The sequence below is a fragment of the Lepus europaeus genome, chromosome 17 (assembly GCF_033115175.1).
Source record: "Lepus europaeus isolate LE1 chromosome 17, mLepTim1.pri, whole genome shotgun sequence".
Classification (NCBI taxonomy): Eukaryota; Metazoa; Chordata; class Mammalia; order Lagomorpha; family Leporidae; genus Lepus; species Lepus europaeus.
Window position 1 is genome coordinate 31871243 of NC_084843.1, and position 12984 is coordinate 31884226.

General features: G+C 43.9%; 1 protein-coding gene across 7 annotated transcripts in view; it reads left to right on the forward strand.

Annotated features, from left to right (window-relative positions):
- Positions 1 to 12984, forward strand: part of ARHGAP19 (Rho GTPase activating protein 19) — a 65409-nt gene that overhangs the window by 4481 nt on the left and 47944 nt on the right. For 2 of the 7 annotated variants that reach the window (XM_062214045.1, XM_062214046.1), the window contains exon 1: positions 12842 to 12889. The exons of 4 other annotated variants lie outside the window; for them this stretch is intronic. In XM_062214045.1, coding sequence (XP_062070029.1) covers positions 12861 to 12889 — 29 coding nt within the window. In that variant the 5' untranslated portion in view covers positions 12842 to 12860. Of the gene's footprint in view, positions 1 to 2097; positions 2208 to 12841; positions 12890 to 12984 lie in introns of those variants that run through there. One more of the 7 variants, XM_062214043.1, reaches the window with a different exon arrangement.

Consider the following 12984-nt stretch of genomic DNA (forward strand, 5'->3'; position numbering starts at 1 on the left):
TTCACTGGTTCATTCTCCAAATGCCTGCAGCTGGGGCTGGGCCAAGCTGAAGCCAGGAGACAGGAACTCCATCTGGGTTTTCCATGTGGGTGACAGAGACCCAGGTAGTTAAGCTGCCTGTTGCCTCTCAGGATGCTCATTATGGGGAAGTTGGATTGGAAGTGGAGTGGGGCCTTAAACCCCAGCACTCTGATAAGGGATGTGGGCATCCCAAGCCACTTAGCCACTGTGCTGCAACACTGTCTTTTTATCAGTACTATCAATACTTCCTTCTGAACATACCCCTGGTCGCTTTCAATGCACCCTCTCAACCACAATTTTATTAACCATCTTTTAGGATGGGTTGTTTCTATAGATGCTGGAGCACATCTATTTTGTGCTGATATTTTGCTAATTTTACCCGATATATCAGGATTCATCCAGGACATAGAAACCACATAGTAATTTAAACAGAAACATTAATATAAAGTTATTAACAGTAACAGGGGATTAGAATAGCAAGGGATTGAACAGTAAGAAGTAAAGCAGTCTCTAAAGAATTCAGAAATGGGCCTGGATTGTGGTATGGCAGAAGCACTGGTGTGAGTCATGGCTTCTCTTGTTTCTCATCTAGCTCTCTGCTAATGAACCTGAGAAGGCAGTGGAAGATGGTCCAAGAACCTGGGACCCTGCCACCCAGGTGGGAGACCCAAATGGAGTTCCAGACTCCTGGCTTTGGCCTGGCCCAGCCCCAGCTATTGCTGCCATGTAGAGAGTAAACTAGTGGATGGAAGATTTCTTTCTCTCTTTGTCTCTCTCTCACTCGCTTGCTCGCTCTACCTTTCAAATGAATAAATCCTTAAAAAAATTAAAAGAATATAGATAGAGCAGATATAAGAATCAACTAAGAGAGAATGTGCCAGACGTAGTGGGTTAAGTTGCCACCTATAGTGCTAGCATCCCATATGAGTGCTGGGTCAAGTTCCAGCTGCTCCACTTCTGATCCAGCCCCCTACCAATGTACCTGGGAAAGCAGTGGAAGATAGCCCAAGTGCTTGGGCCCCTACACCCATGTGGGAGACTTGAAAGACACTTACAGATCCTAGCTTTGTCCTGGCTCAGCCCTGACCATTGCAGCCATTTGGGAAGTGAACTTATGGAAGACCTCTCTCTCTCTGTAACTGTGCCTTTCCAATAAATAAATATATATCTCAAAATAAACAAAAAAACCCAGAATATGTTGGAAAGAAGTGCCCTACCGGTGCTGCGACGTAATGGGTAAAGCCGCCGACTTCAGTGCTGGCATCCCATAGGGGCGCTGGTTCAAGTCCTGGCTGCTCCACTTCCGATCCAGCTCTCTGCTATGGCCTAGGAGAGCGGTAAAAGATGGTCCAAGTCCTTGGGTCCCTGTACTCACATGGGAGACCTGGAAGAAGCTCCTGGCTCCTGGTTTCGGATTGGCACAGTCACAGCCGTTGTGGCCAATTGGGGAGTGAACCATCGGATGGAAGACCTCTCTCTCTCTCTCTGCCTCTCTTTCTCTGTGTAACTCTGACTTTCAAGTAAATAAATCTTTAAAAAAAAAAAAAAAGAAGAAGAAGAAGAAGTGCCCTAGGGCAGAGATCAGGACCTGGTTGGAGATTTGGAGATGGTGTGGCCGTGGCTCACTGAATGGCAGAGGAGTTGTTGTGGTGAAACTTGACAGAAGTCAACCCTTTAAGTGGTGTCTCGGGAGAAGCAGCGGGGGTGTGTGTGGGGTGTGTGTGCTGCTGATTGCTGTATACTGCAGGAACTTAGGAGAAGCTGCCCATGCTGCAGGAGGCTAGTGCCAGAGAGGCCCATCCATGCACTGTAGGAGCCGGCTGTTGGGGAAGCCACCTCTTCAGCAGCTGTGGGCTGAAGCAGCAGCAGCCACTGCAGGAGCTCGCCTGGAGGAGATCCTGGAACCACAGAGGGAAAGGCCCTTCTTCCTGCAGTGTCTTTCTCCCCAGGGTCCTGGACGTTGTGCCAGCTGCCGAGGAGGCTCCAGCTCCATTCGAGCAGAGCAAGTGGTGATGGTGAGAGAGTGTACAGGTGAAGAATCCTCTTATCTCCAAGTTCCGTGTCTGCTTCCCACAGGACTTCCTAACCCTATTCTGTAGAAAACTGAGAGATCTTGTGTCAGAGATAACGTGCATGGACAAGGAGGGACAGGAACAGATCAGAGGGGCCAGGAAATTGATTGACAGGTACGTTTACACTGATGCACGTATTTGCTTCTAAGCAAATAAGAATGACAGAATGGAGAACCTGGACTGTTAAAACACCAGCCACTAGAGTCCAATTTCTTAGATTAAAAAATTTTAAACATCTCCACTCTAAGGTCTGCCTGAACTAATTTGGAGCTACTTACAGCAACTTGACCTAAATTAAATTGGTGAACTATTTAGAGATGAAAAAACCTTTTTTTTTTTTTTTTTTTTTGCTGCACTGATCCAAAGCCAGGGGCCAGGTGCTTCCTCCTGGTCTCCCATGCGGGTGCAGGGCCCAAGCACTTGGGCCATCCTCTACTGCCTTCCCGGGCCACAGCAGAGAGCTAGACTGGAAGAGGAGCAACTGGGACAGAATCCAGTGCCCCAAACGGGACTAGAACCCGGTGTGCCGGTACCGTAGGCAGAGGATTAGCCTATTGAGCCGTGGCACCGGCCAGAGATGAAAAAATTCTTACTTGCTTACCTTTTTAACCTAAATTTTTGGAAACATAACCTAAGATTTTACCCTGTGGAATGACAATGTATTGTTCTGTCAGAAAGGCTAATAATACAGTGGCACCTCCAGAAGTTCATGGGAAATGGAATTAAAAGACAACTTTATTTTGGTGCAAAAAATTTTGAAAGCCATGCATATGAGAAACATTTTTCTTATCATATGCATTTTCCATTAACTTTTTGAGGATTTCTTATACTTTCTCAGGTTATCAGTAATGGCAGTTTGCTGACTAATTTACTTATTTGGTAATTTTTATCATTTTGGATGTCACAAGAATTGATATTGGTACAGTGGGTTAAGTGCTGCCTGCTATACCTGCACTCCTTATTGGAGTGCTGGTTCAAATCCTAGCTGCTCTACTTTTTTTTTTTGTAAAGATTTATTTATTTGAAAGTCAGAGTTTCAGAGAGGCAGAGGCAGAGAGAGAGAGAGAGAGAGAGAGAGAGAAAGTCTTCCATCTGCTGGTTCACTCCCTAAATGGCCTCAATGGCCAGAGCTGCGCCTATCTGAAGCCAGGAGCTTCCTCCAGATCTTCCATGTGGGTGCAGGGGCCCAAGCACTTGGGCCATAGCAGAGAGCTGGATTGGAAGTGGAGCAGCCAGGTCTTGAACCAGCGCCCATGTGGAATCTGGCACTGCAGGTGGCAGCTTTATCTGCTACACCACAGCGCCGACCCAGCTGCTTCACTTCTGATACAGCTCCCTGCTAATGTACATGGGAAGGCAGCAGAGGATAGTCCATGTACTTGGATCCCTGCCACCCACATGGGAGACTAGATGGAGTTCTGGCTCCTTGCTTTGGTCTGGCCCAGCCCTAGCCATTGCGGCCATTTGGGGAATAAACCAGTGGATGGAAGATCTCTCTCTATCTCTTCCCCCACCCCTCAATCTCTTAACTTCCTTTCAAATAAATCAATCTTTTAAAAAATTGGCGTTAATTCTATTGTTGAACCTCCTTTAATTTTTCTCTCCAAAGCTGATAGAAAATGAGATGGAAGTTTCTTGTATTAGGAAAGTAACACTGAAATTCCCTATTTATTTGGAGAAAGTCATAGAGGATTCTTCACTGACAATTTAATCTCCCTCTTACCATTTATCTAGAAGCTATTTTCCCTCAAAAAAGTAAAGTCCAAGATTCATGAGCCTCTGTTTCTAACAGGCTTTAAACAACATGAGTCTCAGGAAGTTAAACCAGAGCACTTCTATGTATGATAAGACTGGGTTTTGAAAGATTACTTCTACACCATGTGTTCCCATTTCCAAAGGAATGCCTGTTATCCAAGAGACAGCTTCTGCTTCTGCTCTGGCACGTGACTTACTCATCATATCTATACCAGTTCATATATTGAACATTCTTTAGAGCGTCTATCCTTTTATACTCAGTATTCTGCGAACCTAACCATAAGTGTAGAGGTGTCTTAACTGCCATAACCAAGTGTCCACCCCACTACAAGATTTTAAACAGTAGCTAGCCAAAGACTACAACACAAAATATGATACAAGATCATTAACTGCTAAATGTGTGGTACAGACAATAATGGCTCAAAGAATTTAAAAGTAGGGGCTGGTGTTTGTGACTTAGCAGGTCAAGCCACCACCTGCCACACTGGCATCTCATATGTTTGGCAGTTCAAATCCCGGCTGCTCCACTTTCAATCCAGCTCCCTGCTAATGGCCTGGGAAAGCAGCAAAAGGTGGCCCAAATGATTGGGCACCTGCCATCCATGTGGGAGATACTGATGAAGCTCCTGGCTCCTGGCTTTGCCATGGTTCAGCCTTGACTGTTGCAGCCATCTGGGAGTGAACCAACAGGTGGAAGATCTCTCTATCTCAGTCTCTGTCTTTCTCTCCTTCTCTCTCTGTAACACTGCCTTAAAAATAAATAAATATTTTTTTAAAAAGATTTATTTATTTATTTGAAAGGCAGAGTTACAGAGGCAGAGAGAGAGAGGTCTTCTATCCACTGGTTCACTCCTCCAGTGGCCGCAACAACTGGAGCTGTGCCAATCTGAAGCCAGGAGCCAGGAGCCTCTTCTAGATCTCCTGCACAGGTGCAGAAGCCCAAGGACTTGGACCATCCTCGACTGCTTTCCCAGGCCATAGCAGAGAGCTAGATTGGAAGTGGAACAGCCAGGACTTGAACCAGTGCCTGTATGGGATGTTGGCGCCACAGGTGACAGCTTTACCTGCTATATGACAGCACTGGCCCCTAAATAAATTAAAAAAAAAAAAATTAGAAACAGGAGAGAACCTTTCACGCTTATACAAGAGTTGAGATTTGAGCTAGATCCTAAAGATGAAAAGGATTTGAATGTACAGCAACAGCAGGAACAATGCAAGAACCTGATGACTTGTTGTACATGATCTATAATGAGGAACAGCATTGCCAAACTTAAGGAACACTTCAAGATGAGCTGCAAGGATCGGATGGCTCTGGCAGCCAGACCAACCTGAAGGAGCACCAAGTGCAGCTGTTTCAGATGTGGTTCAAGAGCCACAAGGTTGTATACTCTCAGAAGCCCCAGCCATCTATTCCCTGATTAGTTGGGTGGCCAGTACTAGAAATGGTGCCCAGTTGGCCCGAAGGCCTGGCCTGTTCCAATCCTGTGTCCTGGGAGCTCAGGTATTAGCAACCTCCCTCCACCCAGCTCCCTAGGGTTCTTCGCAGTAGTGGTGCCCACCTTGTTCAGCCCCAGCTGGATGTGCCTCATTCCCGACTGCATGGAGCTCCTCTCACCCCTGGACACCTGCAAGGGAAACTTGGTCTCCCATGACATTTGGGTAGAAGACAAGAACAAGAACAAATCAGAGGCAAGCACTGTAGCACAGTTGGTTAAGGCACAGGTTAAGTCCCACCCTGGGACACCTACATCCTGTATCAGACTGCCTGGGATAAAGTCCCACCTCCACTGCAAATCTAGCTTTCTGCTTGCTAACATGCCTGGGAGGTAGCAGATGGCCCAAGTGCTTGGGCCCCTGCCACCCACCTGGGAGATCAGGATGGAATTCCTGGCTCTTGGCTTTGGCCTGGCCCAGACCTAGCTGTTGGCAGCCATTTGGGGAGTGAACCAGTGAATGCATGATCTCTCTCTGTCCTCCTCTCTGTCACTGTGCCTTTCAAATAAATAAATACATAAATCTGAAAAAAAAAAAAAGAAAAAAAAAGAAAAGGATATTGTTTCTTGAAACCTTGTGGTATTACTTACCAACTTTGAACTGTATAAGAAAACCTGCTAATTTGGGCCCTTGGGGCCCGTTTTTGCCTTCTCTTTTATGTACAACTTGCATGATACCAATTTCAGTTTGGCATGTAGAAAGAGGGAAGAATTTATTAGTTTTTTGTTTGATGCTTGTATGTATTACTCACCTAACAGCTTTTCAGTAAGTGATACATTTAAAGACAGGTTTCCAAAGCCTCCTAGGATGGGAGAAGCAGTAAGAGAGTATGTACTTTGCTCACAGTGGCAAGGCAGGCTAAGACAATTTTAAATATAGCTCCTGTTTTGATAGATGCGGCCAAGGTTGTGGTTCTTAGAGAACAATCAAGTTCAGCAATTCTCTAGGGAGGAAACTTTCAGTTTTGTGGATATGCAGTTTTGTTAGGAGTCAGCCAAAAGCTACGTCTGCAGGATGCAGACCTTTTTTCACTGCCTTAAGTTTTGCAGAGTCATGGGTTCAGCGTGCCTCAGAAGTACTTGCATTCCATTTTTCTGTAATTGATTTTTCAGCTGTGGATTCTGTTTTCAGTCTTTATCAAGCGTATCACCTTACATGTAGAGTTCCATCTAGTGGTGTGAGTAGTAATTGTGACTCTAAGTAGATGATAAAAATGATTCTCTTTGAGAGGTCTTATCTCTGTCGTTCTTTGGGGGTACTTGTCTTGGACCTGTGCTATCCCTGTGTGCCCACCTACTCATCTCCTGGTTCTGGCCATCTCTGCAAAAAAACTCTTATGATGAGAAAATTATCCTTTAAAATATTTTGATTTTCTGTGATATCAAGTCGTGAGATTTAGACCAAAACTACCTCTGATGCCTTCATGCCTCCTCTTCATCACTACCCACAAAAGATAAAAATCGTCCAGAATTTTATGGTAAATACATCTTTACTTCTCTTATAGTTTTACCACTTCATCAAGTATCTCCAAACACTAGTCCTATCTATTTTTAAGATTGGATGTAAATATTGTCATCTAGTATGTAGTTGTCTGAGTGTTTGTGTCTTATTTTTGCTCATTATTTGTGAACTTCAGTTATGATGTACATATAATTGGATCCTTTCTACTTTATCACTGTATAACATTCCATTGTAAATATTGCAGTTTGAAAATCCATTCTGGGACTGGCCCTGGGGCATAGTGGGTTAGGCCGCTGCTTGTAGTGCCAGTATCCTGTATAGGTCCCGGTTCATTTCCCAGCTGCTCCATTTCTGATTTAGCTCCATGCCAATGTGCCTAGGAAAGCAGCAGAGGATGGCCCAGGTTCTGCTGCCCACCCGGGAGACCTGAGTGAGCTCCCAGCTCCTGACTTCAGCCTTGCCTAACCCTGACCATTATGGTTATTTGGGGAGTGAACCAGCAGATGGAGGATATTTCTCTCTGTTTCTCCTCTCTCTCTCTCTCTCTGTGACTCTGCCTTTCAAATAAATACATCTTTTTTAAAAAGAAAAAAAATCCATTTTGCTTTCAATTTCAGCTGCTTAGAAAATAACTTTGGAGTAAACATTTCTAAGTATATTTTTATTTTTAGTTGACATAATAATTATATATATTTATGGGGTACAATGTGAAATTTCAATACATGTATGCAGTGTGTAATGATCAGGTCAGGGTAGTTGTCATATCTATCACCGCCAGTGTTTCTTATGCCTTTGTTAGGAAGATTCAAAATCCTATTAGCTATTTTGAAATCTTCAATTAATTATTGTCAATCACGGCTATAGAACACTGTAAGTTACTCCTGTAATCTAACTGTACCCCTGTACCTGTTAACCATCTTCTCTTCTCATTCCCCTCCCCCAGGCCCTTCCTGGGCTTGGTAGCCCCTATTTTATTCTCTAATTCTATGAAATCAAATTTTAGCTTACACAAATGAGTGAGAACATATGGTATTTGTTTTTCTGTGCCTGACTTATTAACATAATATCCTCAAGTTCCATCCAAGTTGCTGCAAGTGGCAGAATTTCTTTACTTTTAGCCATTCTGGTAAATAATAGTATATCATTGTTGTTTTAATTTGCATTTCCTTGATGTCTACTAATATTGAGCATTTTTTAATTGAGTATATTGGCCATTTAGCTATCTTTTTTTTTTTTTCTTAAGATTTACTTATTTATTTGGAAGGCAGGGTTACAAAGAGGCAGAGTCAGAAGGGAGAGACAGAGAGAGGTCTTCCATCTCATAGTTCACTCCCCAAATGGCAACAATGGCCGGAGCTGGGCCAATCTGAAGCCAAGAGCCAGGAGCTTCCTCCAGGTCTCCCATGTGGGTGCAGGGACCCATCTTCTGCTGCTGTCCCAGGCCAAAGCAGAGAGCTGGATCGGAAGTGGAGCAGCCAGGTCTTGAACCAGCACTCATATAGGATGCTAGCATTGCAGGTGCGGCTTTACCCATTAAGGCACAATGCTGGCCCCAAGCTATCCTTTTTAAAATGAGATTTTATTTATATTTCATGCCCATTTTTCTTTTTTTATTTTTTAAAGATTTATTTCATTTATTTGACATACAAAGTTACAGAGAGAGGTAGAAACAGAGAGAGGTCTTCTATCTGCTGGTTCACTCCCCAGATGGCTGCAACAGCTGGAGCTGCGCTGATCTGAAGCCAGGAGCCAGGAGCTTCTTCCGGGTCTCCCACTCATGCCCATTTTTTTTTGTTGATCCCCCCTGCTTTATTTGTGGAAATTCTTAATGATTCAGAATATGAGCTCTTTTTGGATTATGTATATTACAGATGTATTTTTCCATCTGTGGTTAATGTCTTGATGAACACAATTTCTTTCTTTTTTTTTGTTTTAAGATTTTATTTATTTGAAAGACAAAGTGACAGAGAGGGTGAGCCAGAGAGAGAAATCCATCTATCCTTTGGTTCATTCCCCAAATGGCTGTAATGGCTGGGACTGGGTCTGGAGGAAGCCAGGAACCTGTAACTCTATCCAGGTCTCCCACATGGAGCCCAAGGACTTGGGTCACTTTTTGTTGCCTTACAGAGAGAGAGAGAGGGGAGAGACAGAGATTTTGCATCTGCTGGTTCACTCCCCAAATGGCCACAACAACCGGGGCTGGGCTAGGCCAAAGCCAGGAGCTTGGAGCTTCATCTGGGCCTTATTTAAATTTTTTTTTTTTTTTTTTTTTTTTTCCGAGCCAGCATTACAACATAGTGGGTAAAACTGCTGGCATCCCATATGAGTTCTGATTTGAGTCCGGCTGCTTTATTTCTGATCTAGCTCCCTGCTGATGACCTAGGAAAAGTAGTGGAAGATGGCCCAACTGTTTGGACCCCTTCTACCCATGTGGGAGACCTAGAAGAAGCTCCTGGTGGCTGACTTTGGCCTGGCTCCTGGTTTTGGCCTGGCTTAATGCTGGCTGTTGCAGCTAATGAATCAGTGGATGGGAGTTTGATCTCTCTCTTACTCTCTCAAATAAATAAATAAATCTTTGAAAAAAATTATTTTCCCATCCTGAGTTCAAGAATCTATTCTTCTATGTTACCTTCTAGGGATTTCCTGTTTTGATATTCATCTTAAGATCTACAGTTTACCTGGAATTGATCTTTGTTTATGGTGTGAGATGTGTAAAATTCATATCTAAGTGTCCCAGCACTATTTATTAAGAAGGTCATCCATACTCCACTGATTTGCACTGAACTTGGTAAAAGAAAGTGGAGGAGGGACCAGCGCTGTGGTAGAGTGGGTTAAGCTACTGTCTGCAACATTGGCATCTCATATGGCTGCTTTTTTGGGTCCTGGCTGCTCCACTTCTGATTCAGTTCCCTGCTAATCTGCCTGGGAAAACAGTGGAACATGACCCAAATGCTTTGGCCCCTGCATCCATATGGGAGACCCAGATGAAGCTCCAGGCTCCTGGCTTCGGCCTCAGCTGTTGTGGTCATTTGGGGAGAGAACCAGCAAATGGAAGAACTCTCTCTCTCTTTTTGTAATCTGACTTTTTTTTTTTTTTAATTTTATTTATTTATTTATTTTTTGACAGGCAGAGTGGATAGTGAGAGAGAGACAGAGAGAAAGGTCTTCCTTTTTGCCGTTGGTTCACCCTCCAATGGCCGCTGCGGCCGGCGCATCTCGCTGATCCAAAGCCAGGAGCCAGGTGCTTCTCCTGGTCTCCCATGTGGGTGCAGGGCCCAAGCACTTGGACCATAGCAGAGAGCTGGCCTGGAAGAGGGGCAACCGGGACAGAATCCGGCGCCCCAACCGGGACTAGAACCCAGTGTGCCGGCGCCTCAAGGCGGAGGATTAGCCTGTTAAGCCACGGCGCTGGCCTGTAATTTGACTTTCAAATAAAGAAATCTTAAAAAAGTGGAAGAGGCCGGCGCCGTGGCTTAACAGGCTAATCCTCCGCCTTGCGGCCCCGGCACACCGGGTTCTAGTCCCGGTTGGGGCGCCGGATTCTATCCCGGTTGCCCCTCTTCCAGGCCAGCTCTCTGCTATGGCCCGGGGTGGCAGTGGAGGATGGTCCAAGTACTTGGGCCCTGCAGCCGCATGGGAGACCAGGAGAAGCACCTGGCTCCTGGCTTCGGATCAGCGCGATGAGCCGGCCGCAGCGGCCATTAGAGGGTGAACAACGGCAAAAAGGAAGACCTTTCTCTCTGTCTCTCTCTCTCTCTCTCACTATCCACTCTGCCTGTCCAAAAAAAAAAAAAAAAAAAAAAAAAAAAAAAAAAAAAGTGGAAGAAAGGAAATAATAAAGAGCAGAAATTAGTGAAATAAACAATAAGCACATAAAAGAGGGTCAACAAAGCTGAAAGTTGGAATCTTGACAAAGCTAATAAAATTGCTAACCCCCTAATAATAGTCATACTTTTAAAAAAGAGAGAGAAAACAAATTGCCTGCATTAGAAACGAAGAGGAGGCCATCACCCTGGAACCTGGAGACATAAAAAAAATAAGAGGATATTACAAACAAGTGTGTACTAATAAAGTTTAAAAATGTTTGTGAAATAGACAAAATATAGAAGCATACAACTTATCAAAGTTAACAGAAAAAAAAAACCAAAAACAGAAGATATGAGCGTTTGGCTCAGTGATTAAGAAGCTGCCTGGGGCCGGCGCCGTGGCTTAACAGGCTAATCCTCCACCTTGCAGCGCCGGCACACCGGGTTCTAGTCCCGGTCGGGGCGCCGGATTCTATCCCGGTTGCCCCTCTTCTAGGCCAGCTCTCTGCTATGGCCCAGGAAGGCAGTGGAGGATGGCCCAAGTGCTTGGGTCCTGTACCCCATGGAAGACCAGGAGAAGCACCTGGCTCCTGCCTTCGGATCAGCGAGATGTGCCGGCTGCAGCGGCCATTGGAGGGTGAACCAGTGGCAAAAAGGAAGACCTTTCTCTCTGTCTCTCTCTCTCACTATCCACTCTGCCTGTCCAAAAAAAAAAAAAAAAAAGAAGCTGCCTGGGATGCTTGCATCACATATCTGATTGCCTGGTTCAGGGCTCAGCCACTGTGCTTCTAATCTAGCCTCTAGCGAATGTACACCCTGGGAGGCAGCAGATGTTACCTCAAGTACCTGGGTCTTTGCCACCCATATGGGAGATCTGGATTGAATTCTGCATCTCTGACTTCAGCCTGGTGTAGCCCTGGCTGTTGCAGGCATTTGGGGAGTAAACCAGCAGTTGGAAGATTTCTGTCTCTCTTTGCCTTGCAAATAAACATCAATAAATGAAGTTGACAATTAAAAAAAAATTTTGCTTTATCCTGATAACCTGTGAAATTGAGATTCTTTTCATTATTTAAGTCTGTTCTTCTATGACTTACTGATTATATTCTTAGACTAATTTTCTGGTGAATATCTTTTTCTTTTTAAGATTTATTTATTTATTTGAAAGTCAGGGATAGACAGAGAGAAAGATATTCCATCCTGTACTTCACTCCCCAGATGGCCACAACAGCCTGCAATAGTCCAGGCCAAAAGCCAGGAACCAGGAGCTTCATCCAGGTCTTACAAGTGGGTGGCAGGGACCCACAAACACTTGGACCATCTTCTTCTGTTTTTCCCAGGCCGTTAGCAGGGAGCTGGGTCAGAAGTGGAGCAGGTGGGACACAAACTGGTGCCTGTATGGGATGTCTGCATTGTAGATAGTAGCTTTACCCACTATGTTACAATTCTGGCTTTTCTTAATAATGTTAGGCTTACTGATAAATTCTGAATACTAATCCTTTGTTAGTTATATTCATGACAAATGTCTTTTTCTGGTCTATGACTTTATTATTACTTTTAAAGCCTTAAATTAATTAGTCAATTTATGTTCACATGAATAAAAACTAAAGAAAATATAAAAGAGCACAGTGAATGTTTTTCTCCCATTCCTGTTCCTCTTTCATCCAGTTCCTCTTCAGAGCCATTGTGACTTCGTTTTTAAAAACTTCATTTATGTCATTTGTTACACATAAGTTTTACATTTTAAAGCAGTTAAATTTATTAGTGTTTGTTGATTGTGCTTTTTATGTCTTATGAAGCCCTCTGCTATATTATTCTGCTATACTGTTTTCTAAAGTTTTTAAAGTTTGGCTTTCATATTTACACCTTTATTTTGTCTAATTGGAATTTATTTTCTGTGTATGATGTGAGGTAGGGATCATTCCCCCTCATACTGTAAAACTAACTGTCTGGGTGCTGCTCATTCTGGATTCTTTTATCTAATAGAACTTTCAGTGGTGATGGGAGTCTGCTCTTACGCTTTATCTATGGGTTGGCTGATACAGTTAACTAGTCCAGCTTTTTATTCTGTTTTGTTCCTGCTTGCAGATGAGTGCTCAGAGTCCTAACAAGTACGGCCTTTCAGGCCCCATAATGTGCCCTGTGTCCTCTAGCTCGTCTGGAATTTGTGTAGGCTGTGCTGGGGCAGGGAAAGGAGAGTTCCTTTGTCACAACAAGTAAGAAGGAAGCTTTTTTCCTGTCTCTTCGGTTCCCAATGCCTCATCAGAAGCTTTCAGCATTTATGTAAGAAACTTACTTATTTTTCTTGAATTTGAGCAAACTTAGAATTTGTTTTCAAAATATAATAGACTAGGGAGTTGTTTTTGCTTTAATAATAT